A 21,819-nucleotide genomic window follows, 5' to 3' on the forward strand; every position below is an offset into this window, starting at 1 on the left:
CGCGGAGGCCAATGGAGGCCCGTCCTTCTTTGCCAAAGGTGGTGACTTGGAGGGTGGGGGGCAGCCTGCAGAGCTTGGGCATGGGCCACAGTTGGGTGCCGAGGCTTAGAGGCCAGAGCCCCCCAGCAGATGGATGATGGATGGGCGGGAGGGGGGGGTCTTTGGTCCAAGTCTCTCTCTCCACCATGCTCCTGGAGGGAGTGGGGGGGCTAGGGCACAGGTGGCCTCACTGGGGGCCTTTGAGAGACGGGACGGGTCTGGGCCGGGCGGGCTGCCCCCACGGGGGAGTGATCGCGTAGTAGCCACGGAGGGGGCGTGGCGACCGCAGCCTCCCCGCACACTCTAGGTCTGGCAGCAGCACATTTCAGCAGGACGCCAGATGCTGACTATGTCTGTCTTTGCAGGCGGGCCGGTCTCCGCTGCCACAGCTCCGCTCTGCTCCTGTGGGGCAAAAGCCACCTAGAGGACAACTTAAGTGCACGGCTGTGCACCAGTAAAACTTCATTTACCTGAACCGGTGGAAGAGCAGATTTGGTGGCCGAGCCTGGTCCTAGGACAGTGTACTCACCACACTGTGCACCCTTCCGGAGTCTCTCTGAGGGGCCGTCCCTCGAGGGGTCAGATCCTTCAGACATCAGCTCCCAGAAGGGTCTCCCGGACATCCTCTCTGACAGCGTACCCTGCGTCTCGGCCTGTTCCGGTCCGTGGGGGCCTGTGTCGTAGCTGTTCCGTGGTTCCCCCGCTTTCCTGAATCCCAAACTCCGAGAAGCAGCAGCTCTTTCCCCGGTCCTCGGGCTTCTTTCGAAGGGCCCGGCACAGGCCCCGGCGCCCAGGGCCCCCGGGGCCCCCATGGGCTCTGCGCAGCTGCACATCGGAGTAGGGGAGGCAGTGGGCCCTCTGTGGCCGTGCCAGGCCACCTGGCTCGGCGGCCCCCTCCCCGGGGCTGAGAACAGAGCGTGGCTGCCAGGCCCCCGGGAGGCTCCCCCGGGGACGATGCTGAGCTGTCCAGTCAGGGCCACGGAGGGCCCTGTAACAGATGCGGAAACTGAGTCCTGGAGCTGTTGAGAGGATGCTGGAGGCAGGGGCTCCCTGAAGAGGAGGATGTGAGACGTGGGATGCGGGTTGCGGTGGCCGGAAGGTTTTATCAAAGGAAATTGCTGCTCAGGGTACAACCACCTTGCAAGGACACCCATGCTGGGGAGGGAGACCGAGGCCCAGAGACGGGCACCCCCCCGTCTGGGGTCCCCAGGCCACTGGCTGCTCGCCCCCACTGTCTTGCACCAGCTCCTCAGGGTCCAGTCCCAGGTCCCCGCCTCAAACGTCCAGTAAATACATCACCCGCCCGCTGGTATCTCCTAAAAAGCCCCCTGGACCACCCTCCCCGGTCCCCAGACTGGTGCGTTCAGTCGTGGGTCTTCATGCGGGGTCCTCACTCGGGTCTAAGCTGGTCTCCCCCGCCCCTGGCTGCCCCATCCCAGTTTGCGGCAAAACCGCCTTCCCAGGTGCTCAGCGCAGTTCCACCTTCACCGCACCCCCCTTCCCCGCCAGCCTCCCCATAGGGGCCACCGGAGGGGGCCCATGAGCGCCCCAAGCAGGTCTGCCCTTCCTGGCCCACAGCCCTTCAGGGCTCCCTCCTCCCTCAAGGGAAAAGCCCAAGTCCTCCCTGGGGTCCCTAAGGCCCTGCACGACCCGTCGCCATCCCCTCCCTGCCCTCCCCTCCTCTCTCTCTCCCTCCCCCACTCTGCTCCAACCACACAGGCCTGGTCCTGCCCCCAGGGCCTTTGCACGGACCATGCTTGCTGACACTCCATCGTCTCCTTCAAGACTCCACTCTGCTCTACCGCACCTGATGAGCCATACTTACTGGCTGCCTCTCCCAGTCCTGTTGGCTGCACGAGAACAGGGATCAGACCCGCCTCACTGGTGCCACACGCCCAGGACTTGCGGGATGAGTGGCACATCCATGAGGGCAGGGGGCCCCGTCTCACCCCAGGCCTGGGCGACCCCGTGGTCTGGCGTGCTCCTTGGCTCAGACGCCACTGGAACCGGGTGGTCAGGAGAGCAGGGGGAGGGTGGCCACTGGCCCCAGACAAGCAAGGGGTCAAAGAGAGTTGTCTTTCAGAGGGGACCCGCTGCCCCAGCCACCGCTGCCCCAGCCACCACTGCCCCCAGCCTACCTGTGAGTGGAGCCCGACAGCCTCCAGGGAAGGGTCTGCGGGGACACAAGCCGCGACAGCTGTGGGCTGGGGAAGGAACTGCCTCCATCAGGAGGCCGGGAGCAGGAGCCGAGGGGCCAGGCTGCGTTCCCACCCTGCCCGGCCCTGCGGAGGCCTCCCCTCAGCTCTGTCTGGGAGCAGGCAGCCCGCCCCCCACCCCCCGGCGGGGAGACCACCCTCTCGCCTCCCGGTGCCCACCCAGAAATGAAGACGCTGCCACGACAGTGAACTGTAATTCGCAGTGCTCACGAGCCTTTAATTCATTATGAACCTAGAGGCAGGGGAATTAGGCAAAAATACAGCGCATCCTTAATCTCGGGTGGGAGAAAAATCAGGGTGGGTGGGTTTTTTTTGTTTTTCGTTTTTGTACATAGACGCGGATATACCTTTGTGGGGAGATGGGCGTTTCCCCCTGTTGAGCTGCGGCCTGTCTGCACGGCACCCTCGACCCAGAAAGACCCCCTGGGTCTGGCCCCTACCCCCTTGACCCAGAAGGCCAGCCCGCTTTTTGTTCTCTTTACAATATAAATAGCATTTTCAAACTACATATGAACACAGTGCCGCATCGGGTGGAGCCGCTGCGTGCAGGGGGAAACCCCCACACCCCTGCTGGCTCCCCTCCAGGCCTCCCGCCCCCGCCCTGCTCCAGGGCACCTGCCCCCCCGCCCCCCACCAAGCAAATGAAAGGTTCTCGGCTCATTTACATTCTTTCCGTTCTCCTTATAATAGTTCTTTCTGGCCTGATAGCCATCAGAACACTCTTTTTTTTAATTTTTAATTTTTTTTTACACAAGCAAAATTATGCTGTCGGGCCCAGGGCAGGACAGCGGGGGGCGGGGGTCCCAAGCCCCTCGCAGGCACGCTCTCACAAATCTGACCCCCAGCTCTCAGGAGGCGGGTCTGGTTCTCTCTTGCTGTCCCCCAGACACACAAATCCATGCTTCCCAAATGGGACACAGGGGTCCAAGGTGGGTGCCCCTGCGCACGTGGCGCACCTGGGTGGCCAGAGCCCGGGGACACAGGCCTCGCCCACACAGGGAAACGGCTGGACGCGGGCCACCCGGGAGGCCTGCGTGGCCCCGCGTCGCCCCTCCCCAGACGGCCACAGGCAGCCAGCCATGCACCCGCCGGGAGGGCCATGGGAGGCCCGGGCGGCGCGGGGGACACTCCGTGGGCACCAAGCCCTTTTGCAGACACTGGAGGCCGCAGCCGTGCAGTGGTTCTCATGAGGGGATAGAAGCAAAAGATGGAGCAAACCAGAAGAGAGACTGTTTATTTTGTGAAGGCGTGCGTGGACCAGAGGGGGGCTCCTGGACCCCCGAAGGGCGCGGCTGACCTCCTCCTGTTGGCGCAGAGAGCCACGGGGCTGGCGCTGGCCAAGGAGACGGTACCAGCCGCCCAGGCCGACGACACATGTCCTGGTCACCCTGCCCGGCCTCCCGGGCACCTCCCTGCCGCTCGCCGAGACCAGCGAGGTTTTAAAACGACAAACAAACAAACAAAAAACGAGATGCTTTTATCTCCCTCGGCATATCTCGGTTCTGAGAAAAAGAACATTTTTGTTTTGTTTTGTTTCATTGTTAAAGCCACAAATCTAGAAAACAACTTTGGGGATTTCTTTTTTTTTTTCCTGGTCTCTGTTTTCCTTTTTTTCTTGTGTGTGTTTTTTTTAAACAATAGGTATTTATAGAAAGAGCCTCACAAAGGTGATGTATGTACAGGAGTCACAATCTCAAAGGCTGCTCAGGAAGCAGGCAATGCAGTAGCACCTTTTCGAGAAGAAGAGCTGACATGGTTTACGAATCTGAGTCGTGGGGGTGGCGCGAGTCCCCGGCCGGCCCCCCCCCCCCCGGGGCCCGCATGGCCCTGCTCCCTGAGTCCGGGCCGCGGGCCGGCGTCCTGCTCGCTCCTGTCGCCGCAGAGCGGGGCGGCCGCGCGGGGAGGTAGCCTCTCGGGGCCGGAGGAGGCGAGGTCAGGATTCACAGCAAGCAAACGCCAGGGCCCGCCGCCGCCTGCCTTGCTGGGCCGAGGGGTCGCCGGGCGGCCGGCTGTCCTAGAAGGGGGCCCCGGGCCGGCACTGCGCCTGCAGGAGGCTCTCCATGAACGCTAGGTAGTCCGGGTTCCGCCCTGAGTCCTCGGGGGCGCGCGGGGTGCCCACCCGCGGGCGCTTGGCGGCCTTCACCTCCTCCCCCGAGAAGGTGTTCTCCTGAGGTGCCCCCGTGCTGAGCGACTGCAGGAGACGACAGCACACAGGTTAGCGTGGCAGCGGGCGGCTGCCGACCCAAGGGCTGCGTCCCCTCAGATTCATTTGTCCAAGCCCTACCCCCGAGGTGCCGGCATCAGAGGTGGGGGGCCCTTGGGAATGGGGTCAGTGCCCTTTAATCACAAGGACCCCACGGAGCTCTCCCTCTCCCTCCAGCCACGAGGGGACACCAGAAGGAGGCGTCCGTGAACCGGAAGCCGCGGTCGCCCGCCATCAACTCTGCCCACACCTTGACCTCGGAGGTGCGGCCTCCAGAACCGCGAGAAACGCCGTCCATACCGTAAGCAGCCCCGACAGACTGACCGGGGGGGTTCCACCCGGGCACCCGGTGGGGGTACACGCCCACCCCGCTGGGGGCCAAGGGCCCTGCGCCACTGTCCCTCATCCAGTGACCTTCTGAGAGTGACACCGGTCGCCAGGGGTGGCTGCTCAGCGCTCCTGCCTCTGCACGAACCCCGAGTCCTGCGTGTGAGCCTCCCAGCAGGCAGGGCCCGGGGACAGGGGCCACCGGCCCCCGGGACAGCGGGCGGCCCGAGCCCCGTCTGTCCCGCCCGATGGGGGCTAGGGGGAGCACTGCAGCCTGGCTGCGTCTGGCGAGCCCCGTCCTTCCCTGCGGGAACCTCCAGCCTGAGGTCAGCGGTGCGACTCGCACCGGCTCTCACTTTGAGCTCGTTCACCGGCCACCACAGCTGCCTGCACCTCAAAACCTTGCCTTTGGATCAGACACGAAAGAAAGACGACCGCAGAAGGGCTGGGGAAAAAGGCCAGTCACCGTCCCTCAACCCTGGGACTCACTGTTCCCTTTGAAAAGGGTCGAGCTTTGCCAAAGCGTGTCTGTTGGCGCCGCCAACGTCGGAGTTCGGATTTTGTGTTCAGGCAGCCGCCGCGGAGCACGATGGCCGGGGGGCCGGGCTCCCGCGGGTCTGCCTCCTCCTGGCGGGGCTGTCACCGGCCCTGCAACCCGTCCTTCCCGCCACTGACCAGGTTCCCTCCCGGGAAGCAGGACGAAGGGGAGGCCGAGGCCTTTCGGACGGGCCACTTCCCTGAGGACCACAAAGGGCTTCTGGGGGGCAGCCGCCCCCACCTGGCTCTGCCACACCACTTACCAGCCGCGACCGGACCCTCTTGGGGAGTTCCTCGTCCAGGGTGAAGATGTCCCCACGCTTCACCATCAGCTGGGACCCGTCCTCAAACTCCACCTGCAAAGGGATGCAGTTCTCAGGGGTGGTCTCCACTGCCTCCCGCCGAGGGGCACCGCTGTGGGGCGTCCGCACTCAAGGAAGGGCAGCAAGAGGAAAAGGGGTGTAGAGGTACAATACAGAGAGATATGGGTGCCGGCAAACACGAGAGAAAGCAGAACAGCTGAGGATGAGCAGCCGTTGACTTTGGCGGCTGGAATGTGGGTGATTTCCCTCCGAGATTTCAGCCTACTAAGTAATTTCTCTTCCACAGTCATGGAAAGAAACTCACAACCATCCAGGTTAAATAAAACATCAGCGCACTGAACCGTATACTTAAAAATGCTTAGCACAGTAAATCTTATGTTACGTGTGTTGTTTCCCACACCCAACTGGGAAGACACCTCTATGAGAAAAACAGCGGACAACTGAGGCCCCTTCCAGCTTAAACGTGTAACAAGCCCTGACCGTTTACGTGGGGCAGACAGGAGCTGTCCAGGGCCCTCCGGCCCCTCCGCCCGAAGGGCAGGCGCCCGCTCACCTGGTAGACATGGCTCGTCACAGAGGAAATGAACCTGGCCTTGTACAGGCTGCCATCCGCCCACCGCAGCTCCACAAACTCCCCCTCGGGCGGGGGTCCGAGCCGGACACAGTCCCTACTCTGCAGGGGAAGAAGGCGGCAGGAGGTGAGGCCCCTGGGGCCCCTGACCTCGGTGGGGCACCAGCGCCTCCCCACGCCACGCCTGGCATGCTCATCCGTGCTACGTGCTGGGTGCTGGCAGGGCGAGGAGGCAGGGAGCATGCTGGGCCTGAACTCTCAAGGTGAGCGTGTGGGCACGGGGCCAGGGCAGGGGGGACACCCGGCTGCAGAATCGTCTAGAACTGACTGCCCTCTGCTCTGTGTCTGCAGAACAGGGCGGTGCCTCCCCTGCAGGTGGCCTTGGGCAACCTCCCGGGGCCACCTCCCCGTGCCCGCCCCGCGCCGCTCACTGTAATGCTCTCCGGGTACAGGTTGTCGCTGTAGGACCCGTCGTCGAAGTTCACTTCGTAGAAGGTCTGCGTGCTGGTGCCGATGACCCGGCACCGGTAGTAGAGGCCGTTGCGGTTCTTGGTGATGACCATCTGGCCCAAGGACACGGCCCTCAGGAACTGGACCTGCGGGCGGCGGGCACGGGGCTGCGTCAGCTCACAGGCGGTGGCGGCAGGGTGGGCGGGGGCGGGCGGGGCACTCACGGTGTGGCCCCCTGACTTGTGCTTGAAGCAGGTGATGGACACAACGTAGGGCCAGTCGTCCGGCTCCATGAGGACCCCGGCAGCGTGGGCGCAAGTCACGTGGAAGGACGTGGAGCAGTGCTCACAGGAGCACTGGATGCAGGCTCCCGACACCTTCTTCATCCGTTTCCGGCAGTACACGCACTTCTGGGGGGACACAGACGAAACAGGGCTGGGAGGTCTCCCCGGAAAGGCCCTCGAGACCTGGGGCTGCAAGGCAGTGGCCCCCGCGGCTGGCATCGGGGGAAGGCACTGGGGGCAAAGCCCGCAGAACTCCGTGTGGCCGGGGGTCCCGACCTTGGTGGAGCGTCCCCCAAACCCAGCCAGCGGCTTCCCCCAGGAGCACTTCTGGATTCTTCTCCACACACCCTCTCTGCAGGGCTGCCTGGGACAGTCACTGAAGAGCCAGCCACGGGAACATCCCCAAGCTGTGAGCAGGAGCGAGGTGCCCACATGCGCTGACCCGGGGACAGGCCCCGAGCCCACGACGCTCAGGGAGGGAACCAGACACAGAAGGCCACACGGGATGTGAGTCCATGTGGGTGACACGTCCACGGACAGGAAGGCGGCTCGTGGGTACCAGGGTCTGGAAGGGGAGGGGATGTGACAGCTGATGGAGGGGCTTCTTTTGGGGGAGATGAAATGTTCTGGAACTAGATCACGGTGATGGTTGCCCAACTCTGGGAATGTACTAAAAACTACTAAAATTAGGAATTCTACCTTCATTTTGAATATAAGGCACTGTGGGGTTGCCTCCTCCACGAGGCTGCTCCCCACCACCCCCGCCCGCGCTGTGGAACAGCCCTACCCCCCCACGTGCCGTCACTCTGAGCATTTACTAAGCGGACCTTTACCGCCCTGTAAACCACGTTCAAAAGCCAGATAAGCAGCGCAGCAAAGGGCGCCACAGGAATGCACCCAACGCCGATCGATGGCAATGAGATCTCATTATTAAACTGTCAATACCTAATCCCCGCCAGCCTGCGGGGACAGGCGTGGACACCACAGGCGGGAGCGGCGTTAACCCTCCAGTACGCGCGGACGGGAAGGCGCAGGGAGGCAGGGAGCAGCCCCAGCGCAGGGAGCGGAAGTCCGGCCACCAAGCCAGTGGGGCGCTGAACAGTCATGCTGCACCCGCTGCAGCTGGGCCGGAGCCGGACCGACCCCATGGTGGAGAGCCAGGGGAACCCGATGGCTACGCCTGACAGCACAAAACATTTCAGCCCGTGCGTGGCGACCCCTCATTCTGAGCTTCCCCATCAGTTAGAATGCGGGCCAGGCCCCCTCCATGCCATCTGTCAGGAGCCCCTGGTGCTGGGTATCTGGGTCTCCCTTGGAGGCTGCAGAAGGCAGGGGGGCAGGGGGGCAGCTGATATTGGTGGAGAGCAGCAGTCTGGGCGAGCCAGGGGCCACGGGTGGGTGTGACGCTGGCCGGGGAGGCTGCCCCCACCTGCAGACACCCTCCCCCCACCACACCCACACACACACCCCCCACACACACCCTCCCCACACACACCCACCCACACACACACACACACACACCAGGTCCCATATCCTCAGCCTGCCCCTCACGCCCACCCGCCAACCTGCTTGGGCAAATGCCTGCCCTCCCTCCTCGTACTGACTGATGGCCCCTCCACCTTGAAGCTGGGCCAACAAGGGGGCAGAACTGATTCAAAGTGCCTGCCCCCAACCAGCCTTCCCTCTACTGCCCCCACAAACTGATCTTTCCCACTCAGGAGTCCCCACCAGACCTTGAAGTTCTTCTGGGGATCATCCCAGCCCGGTGACAAGGGGTGAGCATGGGCGCCAACCTGGCTAACCTGATAGGTAATCTGGGCTCGGCCACGGTATGGACGGGCCGCCCCTGCTAGCCAGGACACCTGCAGCGCCCAGGGCCAGAGGCCAGGTAGTCATGGGGACAGACGGACAGATGACCAGGAGTGACCATCCCTGAGCCTGTGGCCAGCATGTGGCTCTGGAAGGTGGGCGGGCGGCTGGGCAAGCAGGAGTTAACTGCTGGCTTCCTTGCGAGGCTCCATTAGGCAGTACAAGTGAGCCTCGTGTAGAAGGATTTTTAATTCATCGTTACAAGTGCTGGTAATGAAGAGGCTGCAAGCTGGAAATGTCAGATGATCCATAAAGCGTCTGGGAGGGAGGATCTATCACAGGCACCACGCACCGCGCCGTCACTCCACCTGAATAATGAAGCCTTTTACGCCCGCGTTCCTGGAGGAGTCACCTGCAGGCCACCAGCCTCTTCCTAATCACCTGTCCGCACCGGGCAGGGCTGGCGCCGGCCGCCCCACAGCCCCTGGCCAAGGCCCCCCGCCCCTCCCACCCCTCCCACACAGGCTTCCTCCGGCTGGCCACTCAGCCCTGCCAGGGGGCCCCACACCTGTGGGCTCTGAGCACCGCGTCCCCACAGGACTCCCCGAAAGGCCCACTGGCCGAAGCCCTCTCTGCCTCCGGCCCGCCCGCAGCCTGGAGGAACAGCACCCTTGGAATGCCCCGGCCGCCGGGGAATAAACAAGCTGGGAAAAGCAGCCAGATGCTGTCGGGTGCCACGAGACAGCCTGGCAGAGCCCCCCTCTGTTTCCGCGGCAAAGCGGTGGTGAGGTCACAGCGAGGAGGGGCCTGAGAGCAGGAGCGGGTGCTCAGACGGCCCAGCCGGCACCGGACGGCCGGGCCCAGTTACCACTGGCCACGCAGGAGGCCACGAGCGGCCCACCGTACAGAAGGGAAGGCCGAGATACACGGAGGCCAAGGGAGCTGTCCAAAGTCACGTGGCCGGTCAGCGGCTTGCTCACAGTCACACTCTGCCCACTTGGCCTGCTGCCCCCGAGGCTCCCCCAGGGTGACCATCACTGGTGAGAGGAGGAGGTGGGAGCCCCTCGAGGCCACACTCCACCCAAGGCCTTGCAGAGGGAAGTGCCATGTGCATCCAGAGGGGCCAGCTACGGAATTCCTACAACTCAGCAGCAGCAACCCCAATTTAAAAATTAGCAAAAGACCTAAACAGGTATTTTTCTAAAGAAGGCATACAGATAGGGGGCCAAGAGGCACATGGAAAGATGCTCACCGTCCCTCATCGTCAGGGAAACACAAGCCAGAACCACAATGAGATACCGCCTCACACCTGTCAGAACGGCTAAAATCAACCACACCAAAAACAGCAAATGCTGGCGAGGATGCGGAGACAGGGGAATCCTCCTGCATTGCTGATGGGAATGCAAGCTGGTGCAGCCATTCTGCAAACAGGACGGAGGTGCCTCAGAAAGTTAGAAAAACCACCACCAGGGGCGCCTGGCTGGCTCAGTTGGTAGAACATGCAACTCTTGGTCCCAGGGTTGTGCGTGCAAGCCCTGAGTGGGGTATACAGATTACTTAAAAAAAAAAGAAAAGAAAAGAAAAGAAAAGTTAAAAAATATGGAATTCGATCCAGGAATTCCACGATAGGGTGTTGACCCAAGGAAACGAAAACAGCACCTCAGAGAGGTATGTGCCATTCCGTGTTCATGGCAGCGTTGTCTACAGCGGCCAAGACACAGAAACAGCCACGTGTCCACCAGCGGAGGAACGGATAGACATGTGGCGTGTCCACACGACGAACTACTACTCGGCCACAGAAAGAAGCAAATCCTGCCATCGGCAACCACACAGCCGGGCCCGGACGATGTTACGCACAGCGAGAGGGACGGGCCCAGAAGGACACGTCCTGCGTGACCCCACTCAAGAGTCAAACTCCGGGATGCAGAGAGCAGGAGGGTGGCTGTAGGGGCGGGGGGGGGGGGGAGGCAGGTGCTTCAGGGCGTGCAACACTCAGTCACGCACCATGAGCCAGCCGCGTGCTCTGCCGGCCGCATGACGGGGTGCCGCAGTCAGCAACGCTGTCCGGTGCGCCGGAAGGCTTGTCAGAGTGCGGGGCTCATGGTAATTAGACAAGCCCGGGGCAGAGCGAGGGCAGCCTCCCCCACGCGGGAGAGCACGAGCTGCACGCTGCACTCTGTCTTTGCACAGAGACCCCGGAAGCCAGGGACATGCTGTACCTCCGAAAAGAAACTGGTTTGGCCAAACTGAAATCAGTGGCATCCGGCTCCCAGGCAGCCGCCCTGCACCCCCCGGGGGCACGACGCCGGGGCACCTACCAGCTTCCACCGCTGCTCAGGGATGGCGCTGATGTCCACGGGGTGGCGCTCCATCACGTTCAGGAAGCGCACTTCGGGGACGGCGATGGCACAGATCACATGGATCCACCTGGTCGGGGGGCGGGGGGCAGGCTGGGGTCAGGACTCACGGGTGCACCCCACCCCTGGGCCCTGGGGTCATCTCATAGCTGCTGCCTCCGCCCCCCCCCCCACCCCCCGGCAAGCGCCGCCAGCCGGTTGGGGCTTACAGGACCTTAAGGGACGTTCTGGGCCAGCGGCTCCTCCTGGTCCCCCCACATGCCTCGAGGCCTGAGGCCACACACCCAGGAGGAGCCCCCGCCACCCACCTCCGGTCGGTCGTCATCTGCAGGGCTCCTCCCCGGAGGTTGCAGAGACAGCACTCCTGCGGGAACCAGACAACCACAAGGTGAGGGGGTTTCTGCCCTAGGACCTGCTCCGGCCTCCGCCCCGCAGTGCTTACATTTCAAATCAGCGGCCATAGAAGGGACTGGCCGGGGCTGGGGGGCGGGGGGTGCATCAGGCTCCACCCCCTCGCTGCCGAGGTTGAAGAACCGAGACCGGGGAGGGGAGGGGAGGCGAGGCAGCCAGCCCAGGTCACCCGGGGTCCCAGGCCCAGCTCCCCCCCCCCCCCCCAGGCCTCAAAGGCTTTCAGAGCACCACCCAGCTGCGGGGGTGAGTTACCGCAGTCCAGGCGTGGGCCGTGCACCGGGAACACGTCCAGCCCTCATTGACCAGCTCAGGGCGGATGCCGTAGCAACCTGCAAGACGGGAGGGGGGCAGCTGAGACGAGGCGGCATCTGTTGCCAGGCCGCATGCAGAGCCGATGGGGCCTCCTGGAATTCGGCAGCAGCATTTAGGGCAATTGCTCTCCCCGCTCTCTCCCCCTGAATCCAGGCCACTGCGCGCCCCAGCGGGAACGGTCTGGAAACAGCTCATTTGGAACACAAGTAGGGGGAAGGAGAGCAGGGCCCCCTGCTGGGGCTGCTCAGCCCGGGCAGCCCTTGCTGTCTCCAATCTAGTTGAGGAGGCCCTGCCCAGGCTCTGCAGGCCAGGGAGGCTGGCAAGCCAGGAAAGCGACCCTGCAGCTGTGCGCGACTAGACGAGGGCCTTGTGGATGCTGCAGTTCAGATGGCAGAGCTGAGCCAGCTGGGCCCTGTGTTCAGGCAGAATCACTACTTAGGAAACCAGCAATTGGAAGCTCTGGGTGATGGAGGTTTGCTTAGGACCTTGGTCCCGGTTTAGAAATGGGGGGGAGGGCGTGGAGGAGGTGGGCAGAAGGTCAAGAACCCATGCCCTGGAGTCATCATCCAGCAGTACCCTCGGCCGGCTGGGGTACTGTCACCTGGCCAACAGGGGCTCTGCTGGCTGGAGTGGGCAGTGGCCAGTGCCAAAGGGCCCCAGGGGGAACACAGGGAGACAGCAGGGTGGCAGAGAGGTGGTCTTCTGCTGTGTCCCCACAGAGGCCCTGAGGGACAGCAAAGCGTGCGAGAGCCAGAGCCCGGCCCCCTGCTCTGAGCCCTGGGGGGCACTTAGCCAAGCTCCAGGCCTAGTGGGGGGCCTGACTCCTGGAGGAAGAGGGGGCTCCACCTCTCTCTAGTGCCCGGTCTCAAGGAACAATGCTGAGCCTCTGCCCACCCCCCACCCCCCTTTCCCGCCTGTGCAGCCCGACAAGGCCCCGCCAGAGAGTGGGCTCGGCCGGGGCCTGCACTGCTGTCCCCCAGGGGCCTGCCCGCCCAGGAGCACGTCTCACACCTGGGCCCAGCAAGGCAGAGCAAACAGGCTCCTAGCCAGGGGACAAGATGAGCTCTGGGCAGGCCTCTGCAGGGGCTGGATAGAGATCTACAGCTGCCTTCCTCTGCTGGGCAGCCCACGGGGCTAAACAGCTCCAGAAAGCTTCCTTCCCGTCCTGGAGGCTCAAGCTCGCACCTGCTACCCCTCATGCCTGAGAAAGGGGCAGACAGCCATTTTCTTGTCTCGGGCTAAGTCGGGCCCTCAGGCTTTGGGAGAGGGTGGTCGCCTGTGGCAGAAATACATCAGATCCCCTGGACCACTCTAGAATCTCAGCTTTACCCTCTGACTCCTGTCCCAAAGGGCGCCGTTTAAAAGTGTCCCAGCGCATTCAAATGAAGCGATGGGCACCTTGTTTCTTCCTGCTGCTGCTCAGAGGGGACAACATGCCTCAGTGGCACTGTCAGAATCAGCCAGGGGGAAGGCCACCCCGTGACACCAGGTCCTGTGACAGCCCCCAAACAGCAGCCCAGAGGGAAGGGGCCAGCTGGCTCCACCGGCCCAAGGGTGGCCACCCAGGGAGGGTGAAGCAAGGGGGCCACCACCAGGGGCGGGGCCACAGGGCCTACAGCTGCCCGCCCCCGGCTGCGGGCGCGGACCCAGTACTCACTGGCGTGCACCTGCAGGCAGCACTTGGCACAGGCAATCAGCAGGCTCGTCCCGTCATCCCCGATGTAGGAATTGGCGGGGAGGGGCTCCGTGTTCTCACCGCTGGAGGTGAAGCACATCTCGGGGATCAGCGGCCGTGTCTTCTGGCCACTTTTGGAAGGAGGAGCAGCCGAGGGACCCTCCCCGAGGGAGGCCTGGGGGGCCTCCTTCTCGGTCTGTAGGGACTGCAGGAGGAGGGGGCTGCCTTCAGTGGGGAGTCCCACATGGGGCGGGCGGGACACCTGACGTGGCCAAAGCAGGCCAGGCACCATGGCCGCCCTTGACTCTGCCCTCTACCGCCCCAAATATCCCCTGGGCCTGCTCCTCACTCTCCCCTGCAGTTGCCCCATCCCCCCCCCCCAGCCCTCAACCCTGACCCAAGAGCCCTCAAGAGATCCTCCTCAAACACAGTCAGACCCTGTCCCGCCCCCACTGAAAACCCTCCCACTTAGGGTCACACTGGCACGGACATGTCCTGCTGCCCTCACGCCCCTCGATCGCTCAGCTCCAACCACACCAGTCTCCTCACTCGGCCTCCAACACCCCAGGAACCAGGCACCATCGCACCCCGGGGCCTTTGCCTGTGCCGTTCCCACTGCCAGGAACGTCCAGATGTCTACTCATGTGTGCTCTAGAGCCCAGCCTGCCCACAGGACCAGGGGCCCCCAGCCCTTCAGCCCTGCTCTGTGTGTTCTTGGGATCCTGACCATGACCGGACACTGTTTTATCTGTGAACCTACCCAGGGTTTTCCCTACCTCTGACATATGTCCCATAAAGGCCATACCCCAGTCCTCGCTGAGCCCCCCAGATCCCCTCACGTGAACAGATCATGATGAAATCGTCCTGCCCATGGCACCCAGGTCCCACACCCTCCAGGCCTGTCTCAGGACACCCACAGAGGCGTGGCAGGAGAACTCTGCACTCCCCTGACCCAGGAGGGAAGGCACCCTGTCCGCCACCTCGGGTTAAGGGACCAGCTGGTTCCCAAACAGGCAGAATGTCCACACGCAACGTTGGCCACCCTCACGGGACAAGTGAGGCCTGGTCCCTGACTCCGAGGGCTCTGACAGCAGAAGCCCACTGGCGCTGTGGGCACATTGAAACTTAGCCACTGGACTCAAGGAGATTTGCATCTCAGGCTGGCGGCCCCAGCACCCTGACTCCCAGCAGCACTAAAAAGGGCGACGCCTGGAGAAGCCGTGTGTTTTGTCCCGTTTGTCTGCAAACATCTGCATGGAGATGGCACGCCAGGCAGGGGAAGCAGCAGTGCCCTTGACATGAGCATGCTGCCCTCGGCTCGGGGCACAGACCTTGGGGCGGCTCAGCTAAGTGGGCACTAGGCTAGGAGCCTGGAGACTGAGCCCTGTCCTCCAGGGACTCACAGTCCAGGGGCTGATAAACACAGACAGCAGGACAAGAGCAGAGCTGCGGGGGAGAGCCTGGGGGGCGGTGTGCCCGGGGACAGCAGGTCCAGGAAGGCTTCATGGAAGAGGAGGCAGCTCAGCAGACTCAAAGAATGAACAGAAATCTGTCTGGTAGGGCAGGGGGCTGGGTAGGTGGGTGGTTGGGACCCTGGGGGTCAGCAGAGAGCACTCTGTCACTGTGTGCCTGGTCGGGGGCAGATACCATGGCAGAGGAAGGCTTCGGGGGCAAACTGGGAGTCCGGGGCCCATGGTGAGCCTGGTGGAGTTTCCAGCCAGGGAGCACATGACCGGCGTGGCCTCCGAACAGCGCCCGGGCCTCAGTGAGGAACCAACAGGAAGGGCTCCTGCCAGGGCAGGTGAGGGAGAAAAGAGCTAGAAGGCAGGTCAGGGTGGGGTGAGGGGCGACAGGGTTAAGCAGGCAGGATCTGGTGGCTGACAGCGCGAGACAGAGGCCAGGGAGAGGCCAGGTCCCGAACCTGGGAAACGGGGGGCAGAGCGGGACCCAGCTCGGAACAGGTGCCTGGCTCGGCAGAGGCCACCTGGGGGCTCCTCATGGGGTCCGTCCCACTGGGTGAGGCAGGGCGCTTGCCCTGGACCCAGTCCACCCCTCGGCTCGATCCATCATGGCCCAGCCCCACGCCCCTCCTGGCTGCCTCAGGTCCCTCCCTGACACGAGATGGCCCTGTTTTCAGGCCCAGAATAAGTCCCGTCTGCGGTAAAACTCAGATACCAAGCTCTCTCTGCTTCTCCCTACAGCCCTTCCAAGGGAGCCTTCAGCTTCACGTGCCCCCAGATGCCCAGGGCTTCCCCCGCAGCCGTTGCCCTGCGGCTATCCGGCACCCCCCAGGCCTCCCGTCAGGCCAAGCTCGGCACTGACCCCACGGTGGCTCCTCCAGCAAACGGCTTCTTGGGCTCCACCCCCCTCCCCGGGGCTCCGTCAAGGGGGGGCGAACAGGTGCCCCAGCGCAGACCGACGCCGCCCCCCCCCCGCCCCCACGGCCGGCCCGGCACTCACCTGGCTGTAAGGGTAGAATAGGGTGCAGATGGCGCAGTAGGGCTCGGTCAGGGCAGCCGCCGCATTGAACTTCCTCTCGGCCTGGAAGCTGGCAGCCTTGTTCTTCCACTGCAGGGAGAGCAAAGACCTCAAGGCCTCGGGGTCACTCATGTCCTCCTCCCCGGAGAAAGGGAAGGCTTCTAGAGGAAAACAGGAGGGCGGGAGGGGACGGAGAGAAACCTCGGCATGGCTGCAGGCCCAGAGGAACCTTCCTTCCTGCCCACCCCACCCCTGCGGGCCCGTCACTGCTGCGAGCACCGGTGGTGACAGGTCCCCGAGCTCAACAGAGCCCAGAGAGGACGACGGCTGGAAGTGGAGCAGTGTCACTCCAACACCCTCGGGGACTTAGTGTCACGGCCAAGACGGAGGCCACAAACGGACGTGCCCCCACCTCGCCTGTCACCTGCTGCAGCTGGCCTCTGCTGGCCTTACGTACCAGCCAGCCACACCCCAGCCCCCTCAAGTCCCACTGCTGTGTTTCCTGAGGACGCGGGGCTGAGCTTCAGGGCCTTGCAGGAGGCTACCCCGAGAAGCGGGGTTCTCGTTCCTGAGGCCCCAACCCTCACAGCCGCTGGGCCAGCAAGGCACGGTGGGAAGAGAAAGCAGACAGGAGCCTGGAGTCCTGGGCGTGGGACCTGGGACTCCCGAGAGGGAGGAGGAGGTCAGCGCAGACCCCCGGGGCTGGGCCTGACTCAAGGGCCAAGACTGCTCTGCCTGAGGAGGCCCCACGCAGGCTCAGGCCCCCTGCAGGTGACAAGCGCTGTGGGCCTGCCTTCTGTCACCAAAGATCCCAGGACACGTGCTGGGCTCTGGGCCCTCGGTGGTCTCACAGCAAACAACCGCGGCTTCACCCAAGGGGCCCGCGGAGTGGGGGTGGGGGAGGCCTCAGAGGCCCCTTCTGGAAATGACGCCTTTAGCTGCCTGCAGGGCTCTGGCTGCATCTGGCCCTCCAGTGAGCTCCCCCTGCTCTTGGGGGCTCTGGCCTTGCGATCGAAGGCGCCTCCAGAACCCCTCCTCGCCCTAGCCCTCAAATCCAATTTGGAACGAAAGGAGCTATCCGGATGCTTTGCAAACTCCACGGGCATCTTATGCAAAAGGCTGATGCTGCCTTAGCAGGATTTCTGCAAGAGCCCGCGCCTCCGGCTCTCAGCGGCATCCCGGCCCCAGCTCCACATCACGTTTGTTCCACCCTCCCCACGGCCACCAAGGGCCACCAGGAAGAGCCCTGCCAAGCGGGTGGCCGGGCCACAGGTCAGGTCACGAGGCCCGGGTAGCAGCTGCGGTGCTGCTCCCGCATACGGGCACCAGGGTCGCAGAGCCAGGACACGTCCGCGGGGTAGTCCTCAGGCCTGCCCAGCCCTGCGAGCCTCTAGCTCTGAGTCACTTCTCAAACCCCAATGCGGGGGTGCGGCCGGCACATGGGGCACAGGCATGCCCTTCGGCTCACTCACTCGCTGGCCCGCTCTGTAAACGTTCTGGAAGCCCACTCTGCACCCGGCATCCCAGCAGATCCCGAGCCCGTGAGAGGAGGAGGCACAGTCCTCACCTGCCTGGGCGCCAGCTAGGGATGTGGACGCACAGGGGCCATGGGAGCGGGACGTGGAGGCAGTCAGCCCAGGCCTGGGGGAGGGGGCTCCCGGCAGGGACAGAAGAGGTTCTCGCAGAGCACGAGAGCTGGTGCGTGGCAGGTACCACAGGCACAAACAGCCCCCTGGGCAATAACCCAGCCTCGGCATTCCCGGCACCTGCCATGGGCTCGGCACCACACGGCGCGCCTTCTAGGCACTGGCTCCATGCATCTTCCCAGCAGGACGCCTCACAGGAGTGGCAGCCCCCATTTTCCAGATAGGGAAACTGAGGCACACAAAGGTGAATGGCACCCGTGGTCTTAGGCTGTGGTTTGAGCCCCCGTGACCTGCAGCCTGCCCCTCACAGGCCACGGTGTACGTTTTAGGCCCCGGGACCAGCTTTGGCAAAGCAAGCACCCCAAGGTGGGAAGTGGAGCGAATGAGGGTGGGGGCCACGCCTTGGGGTGGCTCTGCGGGGTGGCCAGGGCCTGGCTGAGGGGACCACTGCAGCCTGAGCAGGGGCCCTTGGGGCTGACGCTCCGCGTGGGGGAGGGGGTCTGGGGGCCTCACCCTCGTCACTCGAGGCCTCCTGCTTGACCACGGTCAGCGGGGAGCGGGTGGGCGGCTTGCCCAGGGGGTGACGCCGGCTCTTCTTGATCTCCATCTTCAGTTTGGAGAACGTGGGTGGCGCCTGAAAGCGGAACAGGGAGCGTGTGCAGGGGGCATGTCTTCGGAGGCACAGCAGTGCCTGGTCCCTCGGGGCAAAGCGGATGGCCTGTGTCCCTGGTCGTGGGTGCGAGGGCCCCTGGAAGGGGATGGCCGGGAGCTACTGGGGTTTTCCTGTGATGAGCCACGGGGTCTATTTCAGATGAGCAGGGCCGGGGCGGGAGCACGGGGCAGTGGGACCCCCAGGCCCCAGGGCCCTCCACCGGCAGCTCCCCTACCTGTACCTCGCTGGCTCCGCTCTCCTCCTCAGGACCCGTCAGCTCCATGGGGGCCGCCTGTTCCTTCCAGGTGGGGCCCCTCTGGGCAAAGTGCTCAAAGGCCTGCTGGCAGGACACGCGGCCCTTGTCACACCCCGTGCCGGGCCGCGGCACCACATACAGCATGGGGATGATGGGGCGCGGCTTCACCTCTGGCTCCTCGCCAGGCGCCTCGGGGGGCACAACGTTGAGAGGTGGTGGTGGGGGGTTCCCTTCAGCTGGCGCGGGGCCCGGGGCCAGGACCGGGGGCTCCAGCGGGGGCGGCAGCCTGGGCGCCTCCTCGGCAGGGAACTGGGTGGGTGGGGGCGGTGGCAGCTGGGGCAAGAGGGGGTGGTGGGGGTGCGGAGGGCCACAGCCCTTCTTCTTCCTGTCACTCTTGGCCTTGGCTGGCCGCAACTTGCCCCTCCCGTCTTCTGCGGGCAAAGAGGAAAGACAGGTCAGAGCTGAGCCCAGCAGCCACACACTCTCCTGCGAGCTCCCCTGCCGAGGCAGAAAGTGACCTTCCCTCCACAAAACACATGCTTCCAGCAAGTTCAAACTGCTGGTGGCCGGAAACCAGTCATGCCTGAGCCTTGGGGTGGCCCCTGGTCCCTGTCCTCCTGGTTCTGCCCAGTGCTCCAAGGGTCTTCTGGAATTAGGAGTGAGGAAGCAGCTGGGAGGAGCTGCTTTGTGGTTCTGGGCTCCTGACTGGGGGGCAGGGGCCCGCTCCAAGTGTCCTTCCTGGGGAGGGGGGCAGATGGAAGATGGTATCCGGGTTCTGTAAGTTACCACAGTTCCCGTGTGCAGCCTGTACCGTTTTTAAAAAGTGAAACCTCAACCAGCAAACCATGAGAAGTGGTCACTTGAGCAGAACACAGGAACCAGATAGGCCTGGAGGACCACCACGGAGGGCCGATGCTGGGGGACTCCTGACAGGTGACGGGGCAGGGAGGGAGGGAGGCGAGGCATGTCTGCATCGGCATCTTCACTGGGGGCCGGGACATCAGTTAAAAGTGAATGGCGGTATGTTTAGCAGAATCTCAGTCCCCGAAGATGCCCAGGTCCTAGCTCCAGGCCTGTGAATGCGGAGCCTGACATGGCAGCAGAGAACCGTGCAGACGGGGTTAGGGATCTCGGCACGACAGAGGACCCGATGGGCGCAGTGTACTAACTGGGATCCTTACAGCCCAGGATCTCTCCCAGCTGCGGTCAGAGGGAGGTTCACTGCGGCACTGCTGGCTTTGACAATGGAGGAGGGGCCGCGAGCCAAGGATGCGCTGCCCCCAGAAACTGGGAAAGGTGGGAACGCAGTCTCCCCCCGGAGCCTCCGGTCGGGGTCAGCCCTGCCCAGAGCTGGGAGACCCACGTGAGGCCGCTGACCTCCCGGAGTCAGAGCATAAATGTGAGTCTGTGGTCACGGTCACAGCAACCACAGGAACTCCGGAGGTGGTGGCCTTCGTGAGGCCCGCCGTGCTCAGGGCAAGGCATGCACGGCCTCGGGGACCCCTGCCCTCAGGGACAACCAGCCTGGTGGCCTGCTGGGGTGCACAGCCCACAGCACAGTGAGCCCTGGAACCCTCGGGCCCAGTCCGCTGCACTGGAGAATGGGCACACTAGCTCAGGCCCTCGTCTGTACGTCCCAGCTTCCCAGGGGCAAGAAATCACAGAAGGAGTGATGGCAGTGACCATCTGGTCTGCCCAGGGCCAAGGGCTTCCTGGTGAACCCAGGATGAGTTGGTCAGCCTGCCGAGGCTCCGGGCCAGGCCCCTGGCCCTCTCCACCTCTCCCCACTGCTTCCCATCTGCAGGCTGCAGCCCTGCCCTGTCTGCTGGGACAGCCCAGGCTGTACTGTCCTCCTGTCTTCGGCCACCACACACCCTGTGTTTCTCAAGAGGCTCCACCGGTCCTAAGTAGGAGGGGGTGCCTGCCCCAGCCTGGCTCACACCCCAGGTCCTGAACATCACAGGGGCCCATGCCGCTCCGCTTAGAGGGACCCTGACTGCTCCCTAGGACCCCCTCCTGCCTGCACCTTAAAAATAGTAATCTGGCTGAGATGAAACCATTTCTTCCCTATAAATGCTGGGCTTGGATGGCCCCCTGCAATGGAAGGTAGCCTGTGGAGGTGGGAGAGGTGTGTGCACGTGTGTGTGTGGCAGGGGACGTGGAGGTCGGGAAGAGATGTCGGAGGGAGAGGTGTGGGGGTGCTGGGGGAGAGACAGAGCAGGGAGAGATGTGGGGGAGCCGTCACATGGGGGGTGGAGACATGGTGGCAGAGGGGGGACGTGGAGGGGAGAGTCGGGCCTGGAGGGTGAAATGGGGGCAGGGATGGTGCAGGGCCCCAGGACATCAGGCCCCACAGGCGAGTGGCAAGGCGGGTCGGCGGTTCTACTAATTTACAGAAAGGGCAATGAGGCTGTCCTATTTGTGTAAAAGGCACTTTCCAATAAACAGCTTTGTTCTCTAAGGAAACTTGATACTCCTTCCGCCCTGATAGGGCTGACCTCTCTCGAATGGAAATCAAGCTGAGCTCTCCCCTGCCTAAGGACAGTGGGACCTACTTACTTGTTTACTCTGGAGCAAGAGGCTCTGCTGTCAAAAAGCAACATGCCCGGCCTCTTCCCATGTCCTAGACTCTGGGAAACCACGGGAGGACACACCCAGAGGACCTTTAGGGGACAAGCCAACGGCAGGGAAGGACACCTGGGTGCTCGGGGCTCTGTCCTCGCCGTGGGAACCACCACAGGCCCAGGGTACGGGTCTCACCCTTGGGACCCTGTCGAGCCCCTCACCTGCCTGGGCCTGAGGAAATCTTGAAATGGCGCAGGCGACAGTCACACAGACAGGGCTGAGGGTCCCAGCCAGGGGTCTCTCCAGCACGTGAGCCTCTCCCTCCCCCGAGAATGGCAGGGACCACCCCACACACTCAAGCTGAGGCTCCTCCAGCACTTTTTTTGAGGGGTGGGGTAAATCACAGCCAAGTCCCCACCCCCACCCCAGCCTTAGATGTGAAAGGCCTGCCTGGTTGGGGAGTACACCTCTATGGCCCCAAAGTTCACCAATGGGAGCGCACCAGAGCGCCTGGTAGGTGCAGGCCCCTGAGTTCAGTGTCTGCAGGGATGCTGCTCATGGAAGCAGGCCTAGGGAACCAGCAGGGTGGTGCCCCAAGTTGCTGCCCACTTTAGGGACCCCCCACCCCCGCCTGGGAGACCTGGTTCTGGTCCCCAGAGCCCAGGCCACCCCCACCGACGCCACACTCTTCCCCTGCAGAGCCTGAGG

The 21,819-nt window shown here is 63.6% G+C and overlaps 1 protein-coding gene across 12 annotated transcripts in view; it reads right to left on the minus strand.

The window, feature by feature from the left end:
• Positions 1-2,446: 2,446 nt before the first annotated feature.
• The window catches only part of KDM4B (lysine demethylase 4B), a 133,614-nt gene continuing 114,241 nt past the window's right edge, over positions 2,447-21,819 (minus strand). For 7 of the 12 annotated variants that reach the window (XM_028125998.2, XM_028126006.2, XM_028126004.2 and 4 more), the window contains 11 exons: positions 18,526-18,977; positions 18,152-18,272; positions 15,975-16,153; positions 13,497-13,719; positions 11,780-11,856; positions 11,425-11,480; positions 11,078-11,186; positions 6,648-7,076; positions 6,199-6,318; positions 5,586-5,678; positions 2,447-4,446 (listed from right to left, as the gene is read on the minus strand). In XM_028125998.2, coding sequence (XP_027981799.2) covers positions 4,270-4,446; positions 5,586-5,678; positions 6,199-6,318; positions 6,648-7,076; positions 11,078-11,186; positions 11,425-11,480; positions 11,780-11,856; positions 13,497-13,719; positions 15,975-16,153; positions 18,152-18,272; positions 18,526-18,977 — 2,036 coding nt within the window. In that variant the 3' untranslated portion in view covers positions 2,447-4,269. The remainder of the gene's footprint in view (positions 4,447-5,585; positions 5,679-6,198; positions 6,319-6,647; positions 7,077-11,077; positions 11,187-11,424; positions 11,481-11,779; positions 11,857-13,496; positions 13,720-15,974; positions 16,154-18,151; positions 18,273-18,525; positions 18,978-21,819) is intronic. The other 5 variants (XM_088017897.1, XM_028126002.2, XM_028126003.2 and 2 more) reach the window with 4 other exon arrangements.

This window comes from Eumetopias jubatus, unplaced genomic scaffold, assembly GCF_037043125.1.
Source record: "Eumetopias jubatus isolate StellerSeaLion01/CBP00866 unplaced genomic scaffold, mEumJub1_p1.0 scaffold_1, whole genome shotgun sequence".
Taxonomy (NCBI): domain Eukaryota; kingdom Metazoa; phylum Chordata; class Mammalia; order Carnivora; family Otariidae; genus Eumetopias; species Eumetopias jubatus.